This window comes from Motacilla alba, chromosome 5 (genome assembly GCF_015832195.1).
Source record: "Motacilla alba alba isolate MOTALB_02 chromosome 5, Motacilla_alba_V1.0_pri, whole genome shotgun sequence".
Lineage (NCBI taxonomy): Eukaryota > Metazoa > Chordata > Aves > Passeriformes > Motacillidae > Motacilla > Motacilla alba.
In genome coordinates this window covers 49,902,557-49,927,460 of record NC_052020.1, presented here as the reverse complement: position 1 = coordinate 49,927,460, position 24,904 = coordinate 49,902,557, and the positions used below count along the sequence as shown (strand labels likewise).

The window sequence follows — 24,904 nt, the reverse complement described above, 5'->3', positions numbered from 1 at the left end:
GCTCACAGGCATGCGACAATCCTGATGATTCAAATCTTGTAAGTGAAGTTGGGACATTTTTCTTAATACTTAAAAAATTATTCTGATACTGTATGCAGCCTTCTGACTGCACAATGAAGTTGGATCCTCACCATGCACTAAATTAGCAATGAAACTTCTGCTCTAGTTGTTACATATGTGTTTTGGACATGTCAGTCACTTGCAGCTCCCAGGTAGGAGCAGCATTGACTACTCCTTCTTAGGATTGAGCTTCCAGTCCTTTCCCAATGTACAGATTAGGGATGAGGGAAAAAGCCTCCGTATTTAGAGTTATAAACTTCCATGAAAATGAAGTGGTAGTAAACACTGTGGATGAGGGGATTTTTATGGGCTTTTTCTATTTGGCTCAAACACACGGTGTATGCCTACTCTGCAGCTGCCACTACAAGAGATCTGACTTGGTACTGCTCCATCAGCCCTGTAAGGGTGCCTGCATGGAGCAGATCTGGACCCAACATGTGAATGTGCACCTCTTGGGTGACTGCAGGACACTTTGAAACAGACTGAAAACAGCATTTGAGGCACATCTTGAGGACACACACCTTCCATGCTCTCCTTCAAGGAACAGCTCTTCGTCTCCACTGGTCTTCAGTTTGGAGGCTACTCTTTGTGCAATGTTTAAAGGCTACTGTTTATGCCTTTTGGAGGACCTGTTTTTCTGGCAAAGCAAAGAGTTTGCTGGTCACAACCATAATCCTTCTTGGAATATCCTGAAGTCCTTTAAACCAGTTAGTGCATTGGAGAATTTTACTAGCAGTTTCAGGGCACAAAATAAAAAGGCTTTGTGGACACAAGATGAAAACCTCCAGTAAACATACTATTTTCATAAGGAGAGAGAATGAACTGGATGGCCCAGTTATATTGCCAGAAGCCAGCATTTAGGAGTGCTGCATAATCTTCCAAGAGACTGCGTTTTCCTCATTGCTCAGCCAGATGGGCAAATGGAGGCACGAAGGCTTCTCACAGAATGGTTCAGCTGATCTGGGAAAAGAAGGAAGAATGACACAAGACAGTTCTTCAGGTCGTTGCTATTTGGAAAAGTGTTCTGGCTGAAAATACTGCTTGATCAGGCTGGAAGTGAGATTTCTATCTTGATAGCAGAGTTTGGAGCATTGTTCAGTTTTTGTTATCGCACAGCTTTGTCTCACAAAAGAGAGCTCCCATTGTTGCAATCTGGGTGCTGGATTTCAAAATATTAATCAAGGATTAGGCCTTGGTGCTGATTTATGGGAAAACACCAGTGCCACAGAGGATATAGCCCATGTAAATGATTAATGGAGTATGTGTTCTTCGAGATGGGTCCTCTGTGCACGTAAACTGGATCACGGTCTGGATGCATCGGCAGCAGGGTGTATTCCTCAGGCTGCCTCAGAAAACCAAGGTCCGGGAGAGTCTCACTGGGATTAATCCTTCCCCTCTGCCCACTCCCACACTCCCGAATGGGCTTTGGAAGAGCCACCCTCTCGGGGGAAGGGAGAGAAGCGGCAGCACAACTCTGAGCCGTGGTGGTGTCCTCTGTAATACTGACGTATCCCTGTAGAGGGAATGCTTTGGTAAGACTTCAATGAGGCTGTGTATCGCTGTGTTCTATCAGGGACCAAATTAATTTCTTGCATCACCTGCTGAGTTCAGGAGTTAACATCAAGAGCATTTTTACCCAGTAGGTTGCTGGTAGTTGTTTTGTTGGATTTTTTCTACAATTCTTATTTTGCTACAATTCGCTTTAAAATTTCATCCCTCACTGAACAGGGTGGAAATGCCCATCTGATTCAATGCAAGGGATAGGCTTTGATGCTGTCTTACATGAGCATCAAAAGCTTAAGATAACATGCATATTAAAAGTGTTTTTCACTGGCAGCTTGCAGAGGCTCCACGGCCAGATGTAACAAGAGGGAATCCATAGTGTGTTGTTTATCAGCTCCTTCTACACTTCATCTAAAATGCACAAGGAAATCACAATGCCTTCTGAACAACACCAGGAAAGAGGGTTTTTTTCACTAAAAGCTAAAACTATGAACCCATCAAAAATACCCCAACATTATTTGCTGTTTGTGTTGACTAAAGTATGCTTTGCAACTCTGGGTTTGTTATTGACCATAAAACTGTGCACTGACCTAGTCCTTTCCCTCCAAACTATCAAAGTATTCAAAAACTTATCTACACCCAGCCCTTGGTTCCACTGTGCCCATAGATCACCTGGGCCATGGACACTTTCTGATATCTCTTTACTAGCACTGCTGCCTTGCCTTTCCAAAATGAGGGGATTTTCCTCTACTGCACTGCAAGGTCCACCTTGAAGGGAAGATGAGGGAGCAGTACAGGTGATGATGCATAGTGTCCTCTTTATTCAGGTCACAGCCACTCAGACCATTTGCCATCTGGACACCTGGCAGCTTCAATACCATCTCCTGAGCACACAGGCCTCTGGATGCCCAAGCACAGCAAGTCTCCATCCCTCAACAGCCACCTGGGCACCAGAATGGCAGCACTGACAGCGAACCCCTTGTGGATGGCATCAGGGTGGATCTATGGTGTTAACATTTCCAAAAGCTCAGACATACCCACTGAGTACTGAAAGCAAGTCTTAATCATCGCAGGGACTTCCTCTGTGGATATGAATAATCTCCTCACTTCCTCTGAGGAGCCCTCTGTCTGGTGAGCTCAGTTTCTGCAGAAACATCAATAACACACAAACTTTGAAAGGTTTCATGTAGGAAAGACAGCTTTTCTTGGGAAAGGGATAAAACAAACATCAGGTGAGCCCAGCGATAAACTGCCCAGGCCAGGCACTGCCACAGTGTAGCTTCACCTGTGTCTGTGACACAGCTACCAGAGGCTCCTCTCTCTTTTCGGCTTTGGTCAGTGATGAACAATTGCTCTGCAGCATCCCCCTGCTCTGCTCCTCCTTCCTCCGGCCACTGGCCAGGGACCTGCTACTCAGATCAGCACTTGGGAGGGTCTGGGAGAAGCACTTTCCTCTTCCTGTGGGGAAGGATATGATTAAAACTTTGTAAATAAAAGGCTTGGCTCAAGAAATGCCTGGGTGCCTTCTGGACCCAATGAGCTGTGGCTCAGGGTGGTGAGAAGCAGGAGGTGGGACACAGAGTGGTGCCATGCCACGCTGGCCATGGCCTGTCTGCCCCAGACCCCAGGAGCAGTGACCTCTCAGCACAGACACCTGCTGGTTTCCATGTCCTAAGGGCTAACTGATGTGGCAACCTCAGGAAAGCCTGACCAGCCACAACCAGGACTGCACCTTCTGGAGAACTGTCACCAAGGTGGAACCCAGGTCAGAGCACAGCTCTGGCTCTGGGTGGTGCCTGTTTTACCTGCTTGGAGCCATCCCCCTTGAAAGGAGCAAACAGGCCTCACCAGTGGCTGTACAGTGTGATTCCCTCCTCTCTAGGGAGCTGCTGTGGGTTTGTGCTAGGGGAGAACTGTCCTCTTCACATCTTCGGGTCTGCGCTGTGTACTACCAAGAATCCACCTGCAAATCCCACACAAAGTGAACCAGTGTCCGTGCTCTGTCCTGAGCTCCTCTTACGCTTTTGATAATAATGGGATAAAAAGCTTCCTTAGGAGGACAGGGACAACAGCCCATGGAGGGGATGGCCTCCTCCAGAAGCAGGGAGGGTCTGCTGTTTTGGTTTAGTAGGCAACAGGCAGTTGTCTAGTTTGCCAAGGGTATATCTGGGCTCAGAAACCCAGAAGCATAGACTTGTGCAGAAAAACAGGAAGAAATTGCAGCTTTATTGAGACGGAGAAAGATAACATCAAAAGGCAGAAGTTGCAATCCTCCATCCCTCTCTGTTCCGATGTTCCCTCCATGCACAGGCCATATGCTCTGCATCCCACGCTCTGGCATCGGATTTGATGTCTCTTTATAGCTAGAGGGTGTCCTGACCAGCTTTCCAGTGTGGTCAGAAACCTGATGTTGCACTGGATTAACCCTGGAGTCAAACCATTTACTCAGGTTCCTAAGAAACACAAAGCTGGCAATTCCCTGGGGCTTTTTAAGGATACTCAAGCTGTGTCCTGGTGTACCTTTCGTTTTAACAGTGTGAGACTGGCCAAAAAGCAGGCCACAAAGAGATATCATAGCCCAAGGAAAAGTGCATTAGACTGAAACTCAGGGGACGTGATGCAAAGGTATAGGAAATCTGCCCACATGTTGCCTAGGAAATTCACTTTATGAACTTTCCATGCCCTTTACTTGGTTCTGTCCAATGCGTGCAGAAATTGAGGCTGGAACCCCAACCTCCTGACAGTAAGGACCAGAACCTGTGACGATTTTACCGAAGAATAAGCGTTGTCTGCGACTTCAGGGCCGTTTCCTCCCGCACCACTGAGGTATAAAGGATTCTGCCGTTCCCAGGAGCAGAGAGGTGGCAGGGATGGTGGAGCCAGCTCTTTCAACCTGCCGAGGCAGGAGGGACCCGCGGACAAAGGCGGCCACCCCAGAGAGAGCAGGGCAGAGAGACGCGGCTGACAAAGCCCTTGGCGAGGGCGGCAGCAGCGGAGATGCTCCGGGAGATCCCGCTCCGCTCGCAGCCCAAGGCGGCCGCCCGTGGCTCGGGTCCCTCCCCGCGCCTGGACAGAGCGGGACCGGGGCCATTTCGGCGCCGCTTCCCCGGGCCGCCCGGCAGGCGCGTTTTCCTGCCTGTCCAACCCCACCCTTTCCCGGGATGGTGCTCTCTCCGGTACCTTTTCTTCAAGAAAACCCGAGGAAACCCATCTGAAAAAAAAAAAAAAAAAAAAAAAAAGGCAAAATTGGGGTGGAAGCCCCGCGAGGGGGGGCAGCGGTGAGCCAGCACGGCCGCGGCGGGCAGGGCATGGCAGGGCACGGCGGGGCGGGCGGAGGGCGGGCGGAGGGAGGGAGCGGCCCCGTCCCTTTGTACCTGCCGTTCGAAGGCGCCAGGCGGCCCCGCATTGGCTGCGGCGGCCGCGGCTCCCGTAACCCGAGCCGGCGGCGGGCGCGGCGCACCGGGCCCGGCCAGCGCCCAGCCCGGCAGCCAAGGAGCGGCTCAGCGCGGCTCGGCTCGGCTCGGCTCCCCGCGCTCCGCCGCCAGCAGCCGACTCTCCCTCCCTGCCGCTCGGCTGGGCTGGGGCAGGGCCGCGCCGCCCTGCCCGGCAGGAGGTGGGACCAAGCCGCGGCGCTGCCGCCCCCCTCCTCCCTCGCTCTCTCGCTCCCTCCCTCCCGAGGGCTGAGCCATTCCGGGAAGGCGCCGGCTCCCCCACCGCTCCTCGGCAGCGCCGCACCGGCATCGGCCGCCACCGCGCCGGGCTCGGCCCCACGTCGCCGCGGGGCTGCGGACGCGCAGCGGCGGAGCGGGGCAGCGGCGGCGGGCAGCGGTGCGCGGTCCCCCGGCGGGCGGCGGCGGGCGGCGGGCGGGCGGGAGGACAAGTGGAAGGAGCGCCCGGGAACGGGGGGGCGGCCGCCGCGTACTTGTTTTGCCCGGGGTAAGTTGGCCGATCCCTGCGGAGGCTTCGCTTGTAGAGGGCAGCGCTTGGCTCCCGGCTCCCTGTCGCCCCCAGCCTCCGGGGCAGTGGGGGCGCCTTTTTTTATTTCATTCTCCCCCCCTCCCCCTTTGGTTCGTGTTTTCTTTTTATTATTATTATTATCATGGGGTCTGTGGGGGAGCAGAATTTCCAGTCCGGCGTTGCTCTTCTTCCTTGTCCAACGCTCAACGGACAACTATAATATTTCTTCCCCGAGATGCTGCAGTGATTTTTAGTTATAGGAGATCAGGCGAACAAAATCATCCGAATAACCCGAACCATTTGTTATCCTGTGAGAACAAACGCAGCCTAGCACAGATGATGGCAAAAAATTCCATGGAAGGGTCTAAAGAAGACCTGAGCAAAATTTCGGAAGAGGAGATGCTGAGATGGAGCAAGGAAGAGCTGGTGAAAAGACTGAGGAAAGTGGAGAATGAAAAGATGAACTTAATGGTGGAACACGGCAACTTGATGAAAGACGTGAACCGGCGGCTGCAGCTCCACCTGCACGAGATCCGCGGGCTGAAGGAGGTGAACCAGAAGTTGCAGGACGACAACCAGGAGCTGCGGGAGCTCTGCTGCTTCTTGGACGACGACCGGCAAAAAGGCAAGAAGCTGTCAAGGGAATGGCAGCGCTTCGGGAGGCACACGGCCAGCGTGATGTGGAAGGAGGTGGGCATGTACCAGCAGAAGCTGAAGGACCTGGAGGCGAGGCAGGAGACCCTCCTGCGGGAGAACGTGGAGCTGAAGGAGATGGTGCTGATGCTGGACGAGGAGCGGAGCGGGGCCGGCTCGCGGAGCTCCATCGATAGTCAGGCCAGCCTGACCAACCTCAACGGCGGCTCGGCCACCAGGGACGTGGGGGACGGGAGCAGCACCTCCAGCACGGGCAGCGCGGGCAGCCCCGACCACCATCACCACCACCTTCACCACCACAAGGCCGGCGACAGCAAGGCCGGGGCCATGCGGAGGTCTATGGATGACCTGTCGGCTCCCCTCCACCACCGGAGCATCCCCAACGGCCTCAATGGTGAGTCCCTGCCCTGCCCCGCCCCGCTGGCCCCGCGCCGCCACCCCCGGCATGTCCGGTCCCCCGTGGCCGTGGGGTGAGGGACTCCGGGGAGGGGGGTCCTGGCCATTCCCAACCCTGTCCATCCTTGGTGACCTCTTTGGCAGAGCAGCCCCGGGAGCCGGGGAGGGGCAACAGTGCGCGGGGTGTGTGTTCTCAGTGCGTTAACTGTGTTATCGATGTCCTAGGCTGGGGGTTGGAGCCTCTTTTATCTCCAGCAGGGTTGGTGTTTGGTTTTGTTTGTTTGTTTTGGGTTTCTGTTTTGACAAAAATCAGCCTGAGTTTTCAGGGTTAAATAAACACTGATTGTGTTCCCACTCTTCCTCCTCTTTCTCTGCCCCTTTAAATATTTTGGTTTATGTTTGGCTTGTTTGTGTGCTAGTTTGATAAGATTGATAAAGATGGGATGAGATTTTGGAAGCATCTGATGAAAGTTCAGGTTTGTCCCACAGAGCATCACCTGTTAGCTCCACAGGCTCTCAGGGCAGACTGGCTGTGGAGTGCTAAACAGTTTTGGAGAGGGGCAACTCGGCTTTCCCCTGTCTCCACTTCAGAAAGAGGAGTTTTGTTTGTAGAGAAGAGATTGCTCTCGAAGGGACGCTGTACTCACGATTTTGTTCAGGCTAGTCATTGAAGTCTGAAACAAGCTCCACGATGAAATCGTGCCAAGCTTCCTCTGGCAGTTCATATTCAAGCAAAGTTTCTCCTGTTGTCTAATAGTGATCAGGCATTAACATTACATTGAAATATGTTTAAAATAGAGATTAAAAAAAAAAAACCACAAAACTTTTAAAACCAGCAAGACCAAATACATGACTTTTAGAATGTATGGTCAAGGGGATTCAGTAGGAATCAAACCAGGCAGCAATCTAAAAACTTCTTATATATAAGACTACTTTTAATGTTCTTAATCCTCTTTTCCAACCGGAGAGGGCTATTTTCTTTGTGGGGTGTCCTTTTCCTACCTCTAAGCGCACAGAGGGGGATGGAGTCCCAGAGGTTGGCTCTGATTGATGTCAGCAGTGGATGTACTTAACCAGATAACCATGCTTTCAGCTCCCAGAGCTTTCGGTGTTCTTTTTTCTTTCTTGTGATTTGTGGCGAGTCTTTATGTCCCAAGAGATCTGAGGGCGTGGAGGATTGATCAACTCGTATCACACATGTTCATCCATGAATGTGCTGTTTGCAGTCCTGTTGCCTCTGTGTGTGTCAGCTCACAGCTGGAGATGTTCTGGCCACCTTGCCCAGTCGTCGGGGATTGTTGGTTTCAAGGGTGATCCAGTCACCAGATGGTGCATGGTACAGCAAACATCTTTAAATGTTCGGTGTGGAATTTTTTAATCTCTCTCTCGTAGAGCTGTGTAAATCAGAAGTATCTGGTTTGTAAATCTGCAGATAGCTTCTGCTCTCGACGTGACTTGACTTTATTTTCATAAAGCATTGCTCTCCACAGAGGCTTGAAGAGCACATGACAGGTACTGAATGTGCTGTAACTGTTATGGAGCAGAAGGGCTTCACAGTTCTGGTTTGTGAACCTTAGACCGTGTCCCTTTTAGGTGTTGGTAGCTGAACAGGACAAAGCCAGTTGAATTCATCTGTTAACTCAGGGCTCTTGAATACCGAAAACATAGCCAATACCTTAGAGCTGTCTCTTCAATCCGGGGTGAAGGCACAGTGGGATGCTTCACCTGGGACTCAAAGTTGCCCCTGTCAGCACAAAGATGGAAGCCTCTGCTTTCAGAGCTCGGTCCTCATTGCGCTGCGTGTGGGACTGTGCCCAGCAGCATCTTTTGGAGGGGACTGAGAGCCGAGTCTCACGTCCTCCCGTAGGTTAAGGGTAGGAAAGGGAGGGTGACCATCTGCACACATATGTTTTTCCGTGCGTGCCTTTGCACACCCCTTCTCATTTCCTCTGTGGGAAGGATGGTTATGGGCTCAAGCATTTCACACGTGACCTTTAGGTTTTGGTGACTTCTGGTTCTGGGGTGCCTGTGGAACTTGGTCTCTGTGGGAAGAATTGAAGCTCTTTCCTGTGAACCAGTGCAGCTTCATTTCTGAGGGTGCGAAGGAGATGATCGGCACTTTTAAAGCTAATAATCCTTGTAAAGATGTAGACAAGCCTGATCTCTCCACTTAGGTAGTGAAGCTGTAAAATGACTTGAATAGTTGTCATTCTCAGATAGCATCGGTATTCAGCAAGGCCATTTCCCCGACTGTGCCTTTGGAAATGCCTCTCAATACATATGCAAATGCAGGGCTTATCAGGCCCCTTTTTTTGACTGACAGCAAGAAGTCTGGGAGGGATGTTTGCCTGCGACCAAGCAGCAATTCTTTTAAGCCTGTGACGGTGTAGAGGAGCAGGGCAGGAGCAAGTGAACATGAAAAACCACTCCAGTGAGTCAGGTGGCTGGTGGAGCTGTCACGGAGCAGCCCCGCAGTGAGCATCCTGCCGTGTCTCCTGCTCCTGTCCCTGCTCCTGTCTCTGCCTTCCGTGTGTGCAGCCGAGGTCTCAGCCTTTTTGTGCTGTCCTCTTGGTGAGTTTTATTCTCCTCAGGAACAAAACAGAAGGAAGGCAGAGGAAAGAGAGTGCGTGGTCTTTCGTTTTTTGATTGTAAGCTTGAGTCTGGTTTGCTGTTGTCTCATGTCTTTAAAGCACTGGAGAACTAACCATACGATGAAACAGGGACTGCCCGGCCAGCTCAGCTGATACCGAAAGGAACAGCCCTGCTCTTTCTTAGGGAGGGGAGGTGGCTGAAAGGGATACAGTGCAGAATTTAGCATCTGTAGTAAGAACTCAGCGGAAGCTTTGGACAACTGGTGGGAGCAAGGTTGCTACTTCTGAGCTGCTTGCTGGAGTATTTTTGCATATGGAAAAGCTTCAAAGTCCTGAAATTGGGAGCTGGAAAATGCAGAACTCTACTGCCCCTGCTAATGGTATCCACTGAGCTTCACTTGTTAAGTGCTTTTCTAAAGGAGTCAGGAGTATTGTGGCTGTTAAAACACTTTCAGGAAGGTAGATTTTTAGTAGAATCATAGCGAGCAAAGGTGGGTTAATTCTGTTCAGCGATCCTTGGAAGTGAGTTGTTGAACCAGGGCTTGATTTATTGGCCCCAGTGACCCACCCCAGTGTGAGGTGATGAACTCTAGATTGGTAAGGTGAATTCAGAATAAATGGTCCAAGTGTAAAAAACACCCCCAACCCAACTGGTGGTCCACCTCTGCTTCACTTTTCTGAAGTTTATTTACTTCTGCAAGTTGTCTTTCAGAAGCTGATGATTAATTATTCGCTCCTGGAAGATAAGATAATAATTATAGTGTGAGAATGGCTAATATTAGAAGACATGTAATCCTGCTTGTTGTGAAAGTGAGAGGCATGGTCAATCTCTGTGTGCCCAGGGACCTGGGCTGTGGGACGGGGCACACAAACTGTGTGATGGAAACTGGCCAGTTGCCTCTGTAATGATATGTCACAGTTTTAAACCTACCCAGATCTAGGACAGAAACTGAGGCACTTGTGCTTGTGAGTGCTTTGGCTTTGCTTTTTATGCATGGTGTGGATCTCTCTGTGCACACACAATCTTTCTGCCCATCCAGCTTTAGACAGCTCTGTTGAAGCAGCTGCTTGGCTCCTGATAGAATTAGGTTTGAAAAAGAGAATTAAAAAAAAAAAAAAAGTCAGGCACATCTAGTGATATTGATAGTAACATGACCTGAGGGAAGAAAAACCCCTCAGGTTTATTCCCACAGGATATACTCCTGGACTGTGAGGTATGTGGGAACATTGGGAGGAGTGACTCAGAGTTCCCTGGGGCCAGGGCAAGGGCTTCCACCCGTTTTAGCCTTATCTAGATCTCACTGGGACAACTGTTCATCCATCTTCGAGCCTGGAGGCATACAGACTCAACTAGCAATGTGCCGGGGACAAAATCCTGTGCATACTGGCAAAGCATTCAGGCTTTAGTTTTATTTCACACCCATCAACTGAAGTTGTCTTTAGAACTTCACCTTCCACTGAAACTGTTTGCTCTAGGTTCCTAAAGTGGACTAGGTGATTTCCAGTGTCTCTGGCTTTATTCCAGTTGGGTGAAATGTTAATTTTGATGTTTTGTTTTTATAAATTATTGAAAACATCAACAATTAAAAAGTGATCAGGGAGGCCCATAAAAAAACTGGGTGCAGCAGAGAGCCTGTAGTAGCAGAGATATTAATCTATGGCCTCTTGTTGCTGTTTTTTCCAGTGAAAGAAGAATGCTGTCTCTGGGTGAGAGGGTGGGAAGATCTCTGGTTGTATTGATTCCCACTTGTAGATGTCCACATATTTACCTAGAGGGTACAATATATTGCAGTTAAAATGGTGGCAGAGAGAAATGGCTGTTCTCAGTGGGTTGGTATTGATTGGTAATGCAGCTACCCTTCTTTGCACACCCTTAAGGTCAAAATACTTTGTTTTATTAGTGTATTAATAATCAATATACTTATTATTTATGATGGCATATTAATGAGGCCTTTGAGACGAGAATATGCTGGAGCAGAAGCGAAAGATGATGTTCATCCCATTTAATTTGAGATATCTCCAATATAGGCTTTAACATCTGCATTCCCTTGGACATCCTTTATTGGCCACGTGGAGAGAGGCACTTTGGTGGGATGATTTATGTGAACTATCAAAAGAGCAGAATTGTATGCTGGTTGTGCTCTTTCCCTCTGCTGATGCCTGGTCAGCTCATTCAAATGCAACCATCTAAAGCCAGATGAGATCAGCCCTGTTCCAGGTCTTGTGGTGACCATTGTCCACTTTTGCAGTGCTCCTGTCCTAGCTCTGGTGAAAGAGAGGAAATTGCCTTTCTCAGCATCATTGAGATAACCCTCCTTACAGTCCCTCACTGTGTGGGTAGGCCAGGTCAGAGAAAGTCCTGTTCTCTGTGCTGGGGACCTCTCAGAGCTCAGTGGCTCCTGCCAAGCTTAAGCACAGGTTTGGTTACTTGACCAATTATTTTCTTTCTTGTATCAAGAGCACTTTTCATCCTATGAAAATGGCTTTAATGTTGGTTTTTTTTTTTTTTTTTTTTTTTTTTTTTTTTTTTTTTTTAATACTGCTGTTTTTAACCTGTTGGTATTTTTGGTGCTGTAGGCTGTTACATACAGACTCCTTGTGATTAAGACAGGAAATCAGCTCTGGGGTGGCTCTGGGGTGGTACGCTAAATAGATGGAAGACCTCTGGAGAAACACTTCAACACTGCTGTAAGTTCAATGTGTCCTGCTATTTGGCTTATTAATGTTGAGGTCTCAGATATGAAGGGTACAGCTTGAGCTTCTTGTAGCCAGTAGTCATTGGCCACTTACTCAAAGGACTTCCATGGAGTGCTTCATTTGAGGCATCTTTGTCATTGTCTTCTTGCTGGGGCACTGCCTGTGTGCCAGCCTACTTGGCTCCCAAACTTCAGGGTAGCTGGTGTCCCTGAAAACAAGGCTCAGGATGCTTAAATTAAAATTGGGCCATATCTGGAAATATATTCTCCATGGTAATGTGTTCTAATTTTGTTTTCCTCTTGCGTATTATATAGAAATATCTTATTCTCAGCTGTCCTGTTGAAGGAAAAAAAAACCTGTATTGATTAAAAGACAATTTTCTGTGGGCCTTTGATGGAATTATCCACTTACTCTCATTGAAAGCAATCAGAATAAGGGAAGTAGACTGTGTTGGTTACATGTAAATGACTTGGTCCTCTGGAGACATTTCATCAAATAAAGCTGAGGATCGAATTAAATGGTGATCTAATGAAGTGGCAGGCATGGGAACCCAAAATGCAGCCCTGGCAGGTGTTGCACCTGATGTACGTGTGGAGAGGAGAGGCACGAATACCAACACTGACAGAAGCATTGCATCTGAAAGCTGAAGGGTTAATACTTTGTGGGGACAAGGGTGCCTGCATCCATGCAACCTTGGGGATGCTGGGGGCCTGCGCTGGGAGGCATTGGGCTTTTTATCTACCCTACAGCATGGCTGTGACCTTGCTTGCATCTCACACAGACATTTCCATGGCAGGGTCTGCTGACATTGTCCCTCCAGAGAGCCCTTGTAGCATTCTTCTGTACTGGGGCTGCCCTTTGGAGATGCTCTGGGAACAGAACAATGGACAACAGCTGGTGGTAGGTGAGATGGGGTGAAGTGTTTAAACTGGCAAAAACATCTGGTATGCATCAGGTGTGGAGTGAGGCTAATGAGAAACATCTAAGCCCATTTAAAATTCAGCTAAAATGCTTGAACCCAGAAGGTTGATGTTCTTTCCATACTCACATGCAGGCCTTAATGCATCCCACTGCAAAACACACAACACTGCTCTCCCGGAACACGGAAGGTTTGGAGGCTGCACATCCAGTTTTCCTGTGAATTAGCTGCAACTGGCTGGGTTTGCTTCTGCATTCTGTATTTTTAACCTGACTTTTTGTCTGCCAGCCAGAATTCATCCTGCCCTGTCGCCAAATGTCATCATCCCCTTGTGGTTAACTTGCTGCAATTCATGAAACACTTGGCTGCCATAAATAGTTATGTGCAGAGGTTCCTGTGCACGCGGCGCGGGCAGAGCGGCGCAGGCAGCGCTGCTAGGCACTCGCACATGAACATGTCCACCAAGAGAAAGTTGACCCACTTCTGCAAATAGATAACTCCTGGCAGAAAAAGTAACACTGTCTCAGGGAATCTATCTTCCCCTTGCCTACTGAATTGTGAAGCAAAAAGCAAGCCAGCTCCATCTTCTGAATTAGCAGTGATGTGAGCACAGCACTCCCCATTGAACCAGGGTGCATAAATCGGCCCTTGATTTGAGGAGGGCTTAAAATGGCCCCAATTTGGTCGTGATTTTTTTTTCTTTTCAGTATAATGAAAGCTTTTGTTAGTGAACAAGGTGCATGGGGTTCAGGACTCAGCTGCTCTTAGGCATTAGGAAACATTTATCACCATGGCAATTGAAGGCTGCTGGGCAGGTTATTTTGAACACTTTTCTAGTGACTCATGTCTCGGTCAAGACCATTTGTGCCAGGTTGCTTTAGCCCCTGTACATACAGGTATATATAGAGGCTTCCTTCCTTTAAATTGTTTCTTGCCTTGCTATTTTGCTTCTCTCAGGGAACTCATTGCTTGTTCTCACTTATGTCTCCAAGGTGGTCGTGCCAAGTGTTCACCTTGCTCAGAGCCTCTTCTGTAAAGGGTCTTCGTGACCTAAAGTCCTTGTGAAGTAGATTACAGGTTAGTTCTGACTGGCTTTGAGACTTCACGGATCTTGCAGTGAGATTGAAGCAATCCTAAATCTGATGTGAGTTATCTCATTGTCTGCTGAGGCTCTCCTACAGGCTTGTAGGATGGGATGTCTCCTGTTTGCCTGGGGTGGCTGTGGTGGGAGGGCTGTCTGCAGCAGAGGGAGCACCGTCGGTGAGTGTCGGGCTTATGGCATCAGGGCTTTGGCCAGCTGCACACTGCAGTCGCAGGGTGACACGCTAGCTGTCTGCTGTGGTTGTGTCAATGCCGGCTTGCTGGCAGAATTAGTTCAATCAAAGCTGGAGTGCTCTGAAAAGCCCTTCAGACTTTCCTCCATCCCCAAGCTCTGTGCAGTGACACTCAGGACTGAATGCTGCTGCCTTTTCCCCCATTTCAGCCCAAACTCCTCTGCTGCTGGGCTTTAATTCGTGTACAGGAAGGTCAGCTGCATTTGAATGGCTGTGCAAGGTGAGAGATGAAGTGTGTGAAGCAAATGGATGGAGTAGGGCCCAGGCTGGGAAGCAAGAAGAGATATTTAGCTGCTCTTTCAAACCATCTCCAGGACAGTAAGATCAAACCGTGTCCAGAGGCACCTGTGCCTGAGGGTTTGACAGCTGTGTCTGACCTGTCCCTGCATTCCCAGGAGAATGAGAACCCCTGGTGTGGTGCAGGGAAAGCTGCAGAGCAGCTGCCTCTCTGTTCTTATGCTGTAGAAGATCCATGAAGAGGAAAGGAGCAGGCAAAATGACTACTCAAAGTAGAACAGCAAAACCAAACCATAGTTTTAGAAAAGAAGAGAAAAGACAGCATTTCCAGTCCCCAAAGTGTAATATTTCTATGGAAATAGCAGGAAGAGGCTTGCTGTCAGTCTCTGATGTAGTGGGACTGACTAGATTTTGTTTGTTCTTCCCCACATCTTCCATCATCTCTGGATCATCTGAAGACAGGTTGCTGTGCATCACAAATGCAAGATTCCTGGCTTCTGACTTTTGATTAAGTGCTAAGCAGTCTCTGGAGGACTGGCATCTATCTTTCATCTACAGTTTTTTACTTGCTAAGGTACATTTCTCTCACTCTATGACACTTATTGATAATGCCTTGTCCTTTAAATGCCACTTCTGTTACACTCTACTCCTGGCTGTGACTTTTTATGAGGCCATGGACTGTTCAGTGGTGTGGTACATCTCAGTGGCCAGTGAAGTTACTGTGGGACCCTGTTGGACTTGAATGAAATTGAGACTTGGACTCTTTACACTTGCTTTGGTATTTTTTTCAAAGGAAATCCAGAGTGTCTTATATCTCCAACAAGGGAAGTAATCTGTCCTGTTTAGGCAATGTTCTGCTTGATTTTTGTGTTACCAGAGGACTACTGCTGGTTATATACATACAGGAATTTACCATTTTCACATTGATGTTTTCACTGTTCCCCCCCATTTTTCTTTTTAATAGGATCTAATAGAATAGGTTCCAGGACAGTCTACATAAAAGTCTACTGTTTTATGATGGAGTAACATCATCAGATACTAACAAGAGTATCAGTAATTAAAAATAACTAATTTTGGTTGATGCTGAATCTTTCCCAGCTCATAACAAAGGTGTTAAGAAAATCTTATTTTAATGTACAATCTTAAAGGGCTATTGTGATGCACAGTATTCCTTTGTCTTCTTGGTTTCCTTTTCTTATCTCCCTTACTGGGATTTGCAGTCTCATATTTATCTATTTCCCAGCAGCTGAATATAACTTTGATCTATGCTTTGGATCTACAGAGCTTTTAATCCCTTTCCACTGAGTTAAAAGCTTGTTTGCTGTTGAATGTGATACATAGTTACAGGTTATATGATCTTCACCAGCGGTTCATGCATTGCACAGGTATGGCACATTGTGAAAAACTGATAAAATGTTCCCTTGCTCATTTTCGTGATTGCAGCTGAAACCCAGCATGGGAGTGAGTCAATCATTCACTCCTGGTCAAACTGCTGATACAACTGTCCTTTGCTGTTACAAATACCTCTGCACTTGCTTGCTTTATTTCAGTTATTCATTCATTTCTCTGTGATGCTTATTTTTGAGGCTACAAACCAGCTGAGTGCTTCAGTCAGTGCAGCAGTCTTTCCATCTTTCAGTTCTGCTAACATTTAGAGGGTTTTCCTTTTCCATCCTTTTAACACCTTTTAAAAATAGAAATCAGTTTTTAAAGCTTATGTGTATATTCCTCTTTGATGTCTTGAAGCATGATAATATATGCCTTGTTTGTGGAGATCTTCTCTTCTGGAGTGGCTGCAGTTTCCACCTCAGGAGCAATAATGGTTTCTGCAGCTCTGTCCTCCAGGCCATGTGGGTGTAGCTGCACGTGTGTGACTGTGTTCAACCATCCTTTGAAAGTTGTTCTTTTCGAGTTTTGGTGCAGCTCTTCACTTCCTGGATTCTGAGCATTTTAGCTGAAAGTCTCTCCCATGCTTGTCTCCTGACCTCTTGTAACAAAATGCAGCCCTCTTTTTATGACATCAGTTAAGACTCTATTGTTTTAGATGTAAGCTTTAAAATAACAAAAGGGGTGGTTCTGCAAGTTAGAGCACTGAGCTGGGGCTCAGATTTGGAGTGCTGTCTCATTGTTACGTGGCTTTCTGGTGTAGTCTTTTGGCTAACTTATGTGATTTGTGGTTCTCCTTTTATACAAGCAGGATAATATATTTCCTTTGTCTTCCAAGTTTATTGTGGTGCTCAGAAGAATTAGACCCTTACCTCAAACAGGGCCTCTGACCATTGCTATGATACTAGGGATAACAAACAGGTTTTGAGTTATACTGAACTAGCAAGGAAGGAGACATCTTTGAAGTAACTCCTCACATTTCTAATTCCCAGTTTTGGAGTTGCTTCAAATCCTGTTTCAGTTTTACTGGGATAAAAGCACTTTACATGTTGGGTTGCTTCTCTCTATATTGTATATTCTTCTTGGAACCACAGGATGATGAAGTGTGGTCAGTCTCTCACCACTATAAAAAAATGAGAAACTTGTCAAATAATAATTTTCTCAAATGAGAAGATGAGTAAAATTAGATAAAAAGCAGGGTTTGCCTCTCCACAAACACAGACAAGTGCAGAAAGATGCTGCTGCTGTCACGGTGACAGCTTACCTTGATACCTTTCAGAGAGAGGACACAGTATGTTGTTATTTCAGCTCATCCCATCTATGTTGCCCAGTTGAATATCATGCTATATATGTGTATTTAAAATGTTTATCTGTCAGCCTAGTACAGTTTTGACTAGGGTGAAGAATCACAGCTGTGAAGCAGAAGGGTCCTGCTTGTCACGTTGCTCCCCATGTCACTGCAAAGCAGTGGTGTCTTTGCTGTAATTGCTGAAGGCACTCTTCCTCTTTCCAGTTAAATTCTTACCTGATCCCTTGATTGCTTTATTTCTGATGCTGGTAATTTGGTAACTCCTAATGAGTCCTGACTGAAAAGTCATCAAAGTCATTCTTGGGTGTGAATTCAGAGTTTCTTAACCACATGGGCTTTTATTTCCATTTGCGTGGTGGAATTGGGAGGGAGGATCTATTTGTCAGCGTATCACTGACGCCTTAGGAGGGTGACAAGACCACAGTAACTCTTCCTAGGCAATTATGTATGAAAGGTTGTCAGTATGAGTAGTATGGGAAGTTAAAAGCCTTAATTTTCATTTGGAATTGAAGCCTTAATGACTTTCCACTCCCACAGCTCATAAAGACCATGCTTCAGCTTCTAGTTGACCAAGAAAAAAAGGAGAGGGGACATCTTTTATTTCAGACTTCTTTGTGCAAAATTTTTATGAAAAAACAGATTTATGAGTCACTGTTCTTTGTATAAAAGATGATTACTGGGGTATGAACCTCAGAAAAGTGACTCTTTATGACTTTGCTTCTAGCCACACAATTTTGCTTTCTCTCTTTTCAATTAGTTAAGTTAAACAACATCTCAGTTTGAAAGGACTAATTTTATTCCTGTTTGTTGTTTGCCTTATGCACTAATTATTTTCTCTATGTAAAGCTAAACAGCAGAGAGGGGAAGAGAAAGGATCATCCCAAATGAATGCTCTCTAATTTTCAAAATGATGGGTGTAGATCCTATGGGGTTAAGTGAAGTGTATTCAGTCACATCCCTTACTTGTAGCATAGAAGGAAGAGAAACTGGATCACGCAAATCCTTTTGTTAACTCTAGAAACATAATTAACTTTCTCTGGAAATATGTTCTTTAAAAACACAGCCCTCTAAACATCAATGTTGTTTAATCTGTGCTTAAAAGTAAAGGTATGTTTTTATCCACTTCCGTGTGTTTTGCTGTTGTGTTTTTTGGTTTTTTTTTTCCAAGAAATAAGGGAGCATTTTGTAGCTCAGTAGCATCTGCTGCCTAAGGCAAGTGAGAGCCCAGGGCAGGAGTGTTGGTAGAGGTGGCATATGCAGGTCACAGTCCTGCTTTGGCTCTGTAGCAGCAGGTCCAGAGCTCTCACAGTAGCAAGTGATCCAGAGCATGTTTGTCTTTGTGGGTCCACCAGGGATATTGAAGGGCATCTTCTGTTCAAAGCACAGGTGCTCAGCATTTTTGGAGTATTAAGTATTCTGAGAGTGATGCAGGCTTCATTCTTTAAGTGGCTGAGGTGACTAGCTGATTTTCTTGGCCATGGGGCTGTGTTCTTGAGAAAGCATTGCTCCAGAGCTGTAAATGCCCTCTGTCCATAGCAGCATAGGTCAAACAAGTTTTCTGATCCCACAGCTCTGGTGACAAGTTTGCTCAGAGACCTGCAAGATGAGGAATGGATCATGTAAACAGCAGCTGATGCAGTTGTTGGAAAGGCCTCTATTTTTATTTTCTTCTTGTTTTCATCTTGGCCAGGTTGGACAGAGAAGGTTTTCAATGGAAGATCTGCTCTCCTGTGCTTCATTCTGCCTTATTTGGATAAAAATTACAGGACTGTCCTTTTAAAATTTTTTCTTCTAGTTGGCAATGTAAAGTGAAGGAAAGACAACATTTTTGGGAAAGCCTTGGAACTGCCCCTGTAAAAGGAATGCTGTATAAAGAGTAAAACTCCCTGACTCTGTTGTGTTCAAGGTTGGCCATATCTGAATTTGATTTTTTTTTTCAGGAGAGATTTCATGTCTGTATTTAAACCAAAACTGTGTCATGCACTAAGGGACAGGTTTCTTCTGTTGAAAACAACATCTGTAGAGCTGGAGGGAAGGGCTGGGCTGCATGGAGTATGTGTCCTGGCATGGGGAGCCGTGGAGGTGCTGACTTCTGGAGCTGCTGTGGGAGGGTAGGGAGCAAAAGGGCAGTTGGGGGCAGAACTTTCATCAAGCTCAGATGAAGCTCTAATGCAGCCATTGTGCTGCGCTGAGGGGAGAAGATGTTCTCAGTGTGTGAGGAGTGGGCAGCAAGAGCCGCTTGCCTAGCTCAAGATGGGGTTGGAGACCACCGCAAAGGCATGTGGCAGCAGCTGAATGAGGGAATGGAGTAAATCACTGCAAAGATGATTTGGAGGTTTGGGAGCTAGCTGTTATTTTTAACAGCTGATTTTGTTGAACTGGATTGAACTCCCTCCAGCTCAGCATTGATGATGGTGCCTGGAGCTATAAAGATTGTATTTTGATCAGCAAGTCAAAAGCAAGTGCACCACTAGTTATGAATACATTTTCAGAATTACAAGCAAAGGAGATCTCAGAATAATAATGGGCAGAAAAAGTTGCCTGAAGGAACCAGTTTCCTTGATAAATGCTGGAAGAGGTGTGGACTTGAACTTTGCACTCCTTCCCATATCAGCTTTTTAAAAATGTGCCAACAGATATAGAATCTGAGTTTTGAACTTCTTAAAATCCTGAGCAGACATAATGCAATATGGCAGGAAAACCAATAATGTTGAGGTTTTGAAAATACAAATGGTTTGGTTGTCGATGTGTGATGTGGGTTAAAAAAGGGCGTGTGTGTCCTGTGCTGTATATCGTTGACCCAGTTGGTTATTCAGTGATGAATTCTGATCTGGATGTTTCGAATGACAGATCTGGGTTCTGAAGTGCTGATGATTAGATTAAGACAGTGTAGTAAACCTTAATGGTGCATGAAGAGCTACTGCTGGATTTGCAGTAATACCTACTTTTCTGCCTTGGAACAGCATGAATAATACTTTATGGTTGTATAACTCCTTCCAGACAAGGAGTCTAGGAGTGCTTTGTAAACGCTAATGAATTTGGCCTCATGGCATATTTATAAGCCTGAGAAGAAGCATTATTCCCCTTTTTTACAGTTTGGATGTTGACTAGTCTAAGTATGCAAAGAGTATGCAGCAGAGCTTTCATCTGCTGACCCTCAGTCCTGGGCCTTATCTGCAGGACTTGGTAGGCTTCCTAAGTGTGTCTGAGGCATGCTCAGAAATTTACTGCAGATTCATTCCAGAAAAAAAGGTTGGGGTTTTTTGCAAACCTCTGAGTGTCCTTTGTAAAGCCTAAAGCATTGTAATTATTTGATGATAATTTCATGCTTGCCGTTTTGTTCTACAGCAGCAGAGATTGAAATTAATCCTCTACTGGAGTGAAATCAGATTGGGCATTATGAATATTGTTTCCTTGCCCAGAACAAAGAGACTTAGTTAATGTGAATGCAAACTTCTGTTATCTTTAGTGGGAGTTGCAGGTGGGTAAGGAATGTGAGGTCAGAAGGATTGGGAGCAGATAATTGCCAATGTCAAAGGGCAGTGAGAGTGATGCCTGTGAAAAACGCCTTGCAAAGTAGGTGGGATCAGACACTCCAATGGGCACACACAGATCTTTCCTTAGCAGCTTTCTCAGATGTTCATCCCAGAATGTCTGCATTATTTCTACAGATTTATGTAGTGGGATATTCTACAACCTGAGCACCGTGTGGATTGTAGATAAATTTTGTAAATATTTTGGGTGTGAATTTAGTGTTTGGTGACACATGCTGTAAGGACAGTTCTAGAGGGATAAGTCCCTCTTTAGCTGTAGGATAAGCATATGCAAGCAGACATTTCACACAGTGCTTTCACATCCCTAACCTGAAAAACTGCTTCCAAATCTCACTGCTTTATCATGGACTGGAGACTAGTGAAGATCCCAGCAAAGGGTCTGTGAAGTTCTAGATGTGGAGGTGGTGATCTTCATGATGTGGTTGTTAGAATTAGCAGCATTTCTGGTCTGATAGAATGATAAAATAGTCTGGGTTGGAAGGGACCTTTAGAGATCATCCAGTCCAACCCCCCTGCAATGAACAGGGACAACTTCAACCTGATCAGGTTTCTCAAAGCTCCATCCAAACTAATCTTGATTGTTTCTAGGGATGGGCATCCATCACCTCTCTGGGCAACCTGTGCCAGTCTTTTACCACCTTCATTGTAAGAAATGCCTTTCTTAGATTTAATCTAAATCTACCCTCTTTTAGTTTGTAATCATTACCATTATCCCTGTTGTATCCAATAATACAATAATAGGCCCTAATAAAAATTTTGTCCCCATCTATCTTATAACCTCCCTTTAAGTACTGAAGGCCACACTGAGGTCTCCCAGGAGCCTTTTCTTCTCCAGGCTAAAGAAACCCAACTCTCTCAGCTTTTCATCTTGGAGAGCTGTTTCAACCCTCTGGTCATTTCTGTGTCTCTCTTCTGGACCTGCTCCAGACATGGACAAACAGGTTCATGTCTTTGTTTTGTGAAACTGTGTTCAGTATGTTGCTGCACTTCAGACCTGTGTATCACTGAGTCAAGTGCCATTAAAGCAGTTGCCTCTTCCTTATGACTGGACTGTGATTTCTATCTGATTCTGGCATATTAAATGTTATATTGCCATATTAAATGCTATATTGGCATGATTTTTCCTTATCTGGCTACCTCTGGAATGCAGTTTAGCCTTAGCTCTTCAGCACAGAACAAAAGCTTTCCTGAAACTGTTTGCACATGGCTACAAATAGAAACCTCAGGTGATTAGCAAGAGGTTTTGGCAAGTCATGCAGATACATGGGCTATTTCAGTGTGTGATGTGGCATCCTTGCAGAGCTGGGGGCAGGAGCATCCTGTAGGGAGGCTCTAGTTGACTGTGCAGTGCTTAATCTTTCTAATACATCCCATAATGTGTAGTGGAAGATCTAGATAATGCAAGAAAACAGTTATTTATCTGGGATTAACCTACATAAAACATTTACATTGAGCAGAAACTAGGCCAGAATACCACTCAGTTTGATGAGGAGTAGTTGAGGGACCTGGGGAAAAGGAGGCTCAGCTCCTTATCGCTCTCTACAACCACCTGAAAGGAGGTTGGAACAAGGTGGAGGCTGGTCAGTTCTCCCAGACAACAAGCAATAGGAAAAGAGGAAATTAGCTCAAGTTGTACCAGGAGAGGCTGAGTTTGATATTAGGAGAAATTTCTTCAGCAAAAGGGTTGTCAGGCATTGGAACAGGCTGCCCAGGGAAGTGGTGGAGGCAGCATCCCTGGAGGTATTTAAAGATGTGTAGATGTGGCAGCTGTGAACAAGGTTTAGTGGTGGACTTGGCAGTACTGAGTTAATGGTTGGACTTGATGGTATTCAAGGATCTTTTCCAACTAAAATGATTTGATAATTCCATCATCCTATGAATTGCAGTGTGGTACATCTTCTAAAATCAAAGGAGCCTTTCTGGTTCTTTCAGTGAGTGGACATTAGCTCTAGATTTTGTCTTAGTACCCCTTTTTTTGGTTTGCACCACTTGACTTAGTCCTTGAACTTAGTCCTACAGTCTGTGTGTATTGATGTTTTTGTGTTTTAAAAAAAAATTGACTTTAGCCTCCCAAGCACCCAAGCAAACACACCAAATAAGTAGAGCACAATTAATATAATCTTTTTAACAAACAGGTTGGCTGGTTATCAGTATTTCTTATGAAGAATAGTCTGCCTGTTTTTCCAAACTCCTGCTCTGTTAGTGGTGCACAAGGCATTCTCCTGAAGATTTATTATGGTAGGAGCTACAGAGTCATCCTTGGTAAATAGATTTATACATGTGACACTCTACTGAATGGGAGATTTATACTTGGCTATTTCATTGCTGCTCATTACCATATGATGTTTCGTTGAATGTAATTACATGTTTGCCTCCACTCTTTAAAGTCCAGAAAGGTTTCACAATATTACTATCTTCCTCTGCTCAGCAGAGCCTCACGAAGAGGCACTTTCCTGTGTGATGGATGGGGCTTGAGGGTGGCTTTGTCTCTGGTAGGCTGGGATATGAGGGAAGGTGGATTTTGCCTGTTAGCAAGACTCATGGAGCTGTCGTGCTGAAGGTGTTTGAGAAGTTTTGCTCAGCTTTGCCTGAACTCTCACAGATTTGCACTGCAGAACTGACCTGGTCTTATATGTTGTTAATTGTGAAGACCCTTGTAACTCCTACAGGTTTTAAAGAGGCATAAGTCTTTCCTCTTGATGAATTTTGTGTAGCATATTCATTACACAAGCTCAAGATCACAATATTTTCTCTGACACTAGAAGGATGATTTAGATTTTTATTAGCTGGAATTCTTCACCTAGTTTCTTTGGCCCATATTTTACTGCCATTATCTGCTACATTTTTAATCAGAAAATATTAAATCAAAATAATTGTTTTCCTGCTTTGGAAATCAACGTGATGTAAAATCTCTTTAAAACTGTGCCCTAAAGCAGTGGGGTCTGCTAGGTATTTTATTTAGTGTAGATAATTTGTGAGACACCTTGACTACACTGAGGTCTGTGGCAAAGCTTTCCTTGGCTTTGAAAGGGCTGGAACTTCTTGTTTTCTGTTTGCCTGTAACTTTTCATTCCTGGCTATTGCATATTACATCTTTAATGATTTCTCTTCAACGTAGCTTTTAGAAACCATGACCTTTTTTGTCCATGGTCAAGCCCTGTGTTGCTGCACCCCCCTGTGCTCTGAGAGCTCATTCATAAACATCTCTCCGAGCACGGCTCTTTATCCCGTGTCCAGGGATGCGAGAGAATCCCCAACAATAGCGAGGCTGAGACAAAAGCCGGCATTGTGCAGAGGGCGCCAGGGCGGGAGGCCTGAGGGGCCCGGGAGCCTCTCCGGGCTGTGACCATTGTGTCCCTAATTGGATTGCTGCTGGTGGTGGCCGCTCCGAGGGAGCCGGACCCACCGGACCCGCTGCATTAAACCTGGCGGCGATTGGAGGAGGCAGATGACCTCCGGAGTCCGTGTTGTTGAGCGAGACCTAATACGGTGCAAATGCACCAGGTTGCAACTTTATTAGTGATTAGACCCAGAGATAAGCCTCAGCACGTTGCCTAATCTGCGGAGTCTAATTCCAGGCATCGAAGCCGGGGATGCTGATGCAGCCCGAGCGGCTGCTCAGGCCGGGTGAGCTGCGCTGACTGCGGACAGCGTGAGAGGCAGTTCCTGAGGGCCCCGGGCCTGGGGCCGGTTCTGATCAGCCCCTGCTGTGGAGGAGTTCCTGAGGGCCCCGGGCCTGGGGCAGGTTCTGATCAGCCCCTGCTGTGGAGGAGTTCCTGAGGGCCCCGGGCCTGGGGCAGGTTCTGATCAGCCCCTGCTGTGGAGGAGTTCCTGAGGGCCCCGGGCCTGGGGCAGGTTCTGATCAGCCCCTGCTGTGGGGGAGTTCCTGAGGGCCCCGGGCCTGGGGCCGGTTCTGATCAGTCCCTGCCATGGGGGAGTTCCTGAGGGCCCCGGGCCTGGGGCAGGTTCTGATCAGCCCCTCCTGAGAGGCAGTTCCTGAGGGCCCCGGGCCTGGGGCCGGTTCTGATCAGCCCCTGCTGTGGGGGAGTTCCTGAGGGACTTGTGTCTGAGGCAGGTTCTGATCAGCCCCTGCTGTGGGGAGTTCCTGAGGGACTTGTGTCTGGGGCAGGTTCTGATCAGCCCCTCCTGAGAGGCAGTTCCTGAGGGCCCTGGGTCTGGAGCAGGTTCTGATCAGCCCCTGCTGTGGGGGATGCTGGGGCAGGGAGGCAGCCACAGAAAGTGTGGAACTGGGAGCAGAGTCATACAACTGGTGACTTCAAAACCAGCTCAACATTTGCAACAGCTGA

At 46.7% G+C, this 24,904-nt stretch overlaps 2 protein-coding genes across 3 annotated transcripts in view; one reads left to right on the top strand and one right to left on the bottom strand.

The window, feature by feature from the left end:
- Positions 1–4,231: 4,231 nt before the first annotated feature.
- On the bottom strand, positions 4,232–5,820 carry LOC119701961 (translation initiation factor IF-2-like). Its single transcript, XM_038139282.1, has 3 exons — positions 5,812–5,820; positions 4,938–5,734; positions 4,232–4,774 (listed from the first exon to the last, which is right to left on the bottom strand). The coding sequence occupies exons 1-3, from the start codon at positions 5,818–5,820 to the stop codon at positions 4,249–4,251; spliced, it is 1,332 nt and encodes a 443-aa protein (XP_037995210.1). The 3' UTR covers positions 4,232–4,248.
- CCDC85C (coiled-coil domain containing 85C) overlaps positions 5,431–24,904 on the top strand; it is a 107,225-nt gene continuing 87,751 nt past the window's right edge. Inside the window, exon 1 of one of the 2 annotated variants that reach the window (XM_038138836.1) lies at positions 5,431–6,568. In XM_038138836.1, the coding sequence (XP_037994764.1) occupies positions 5,857–6,568 (712 nt within the window). In that variant the 5' untranslated portion in view covers positions 5,431–5,856. The remainder of the gene's footprint in view (positions 6,569–24,904) is intronic. The other variant, XM_038138834.1, reaches the window with a different exon arrangement.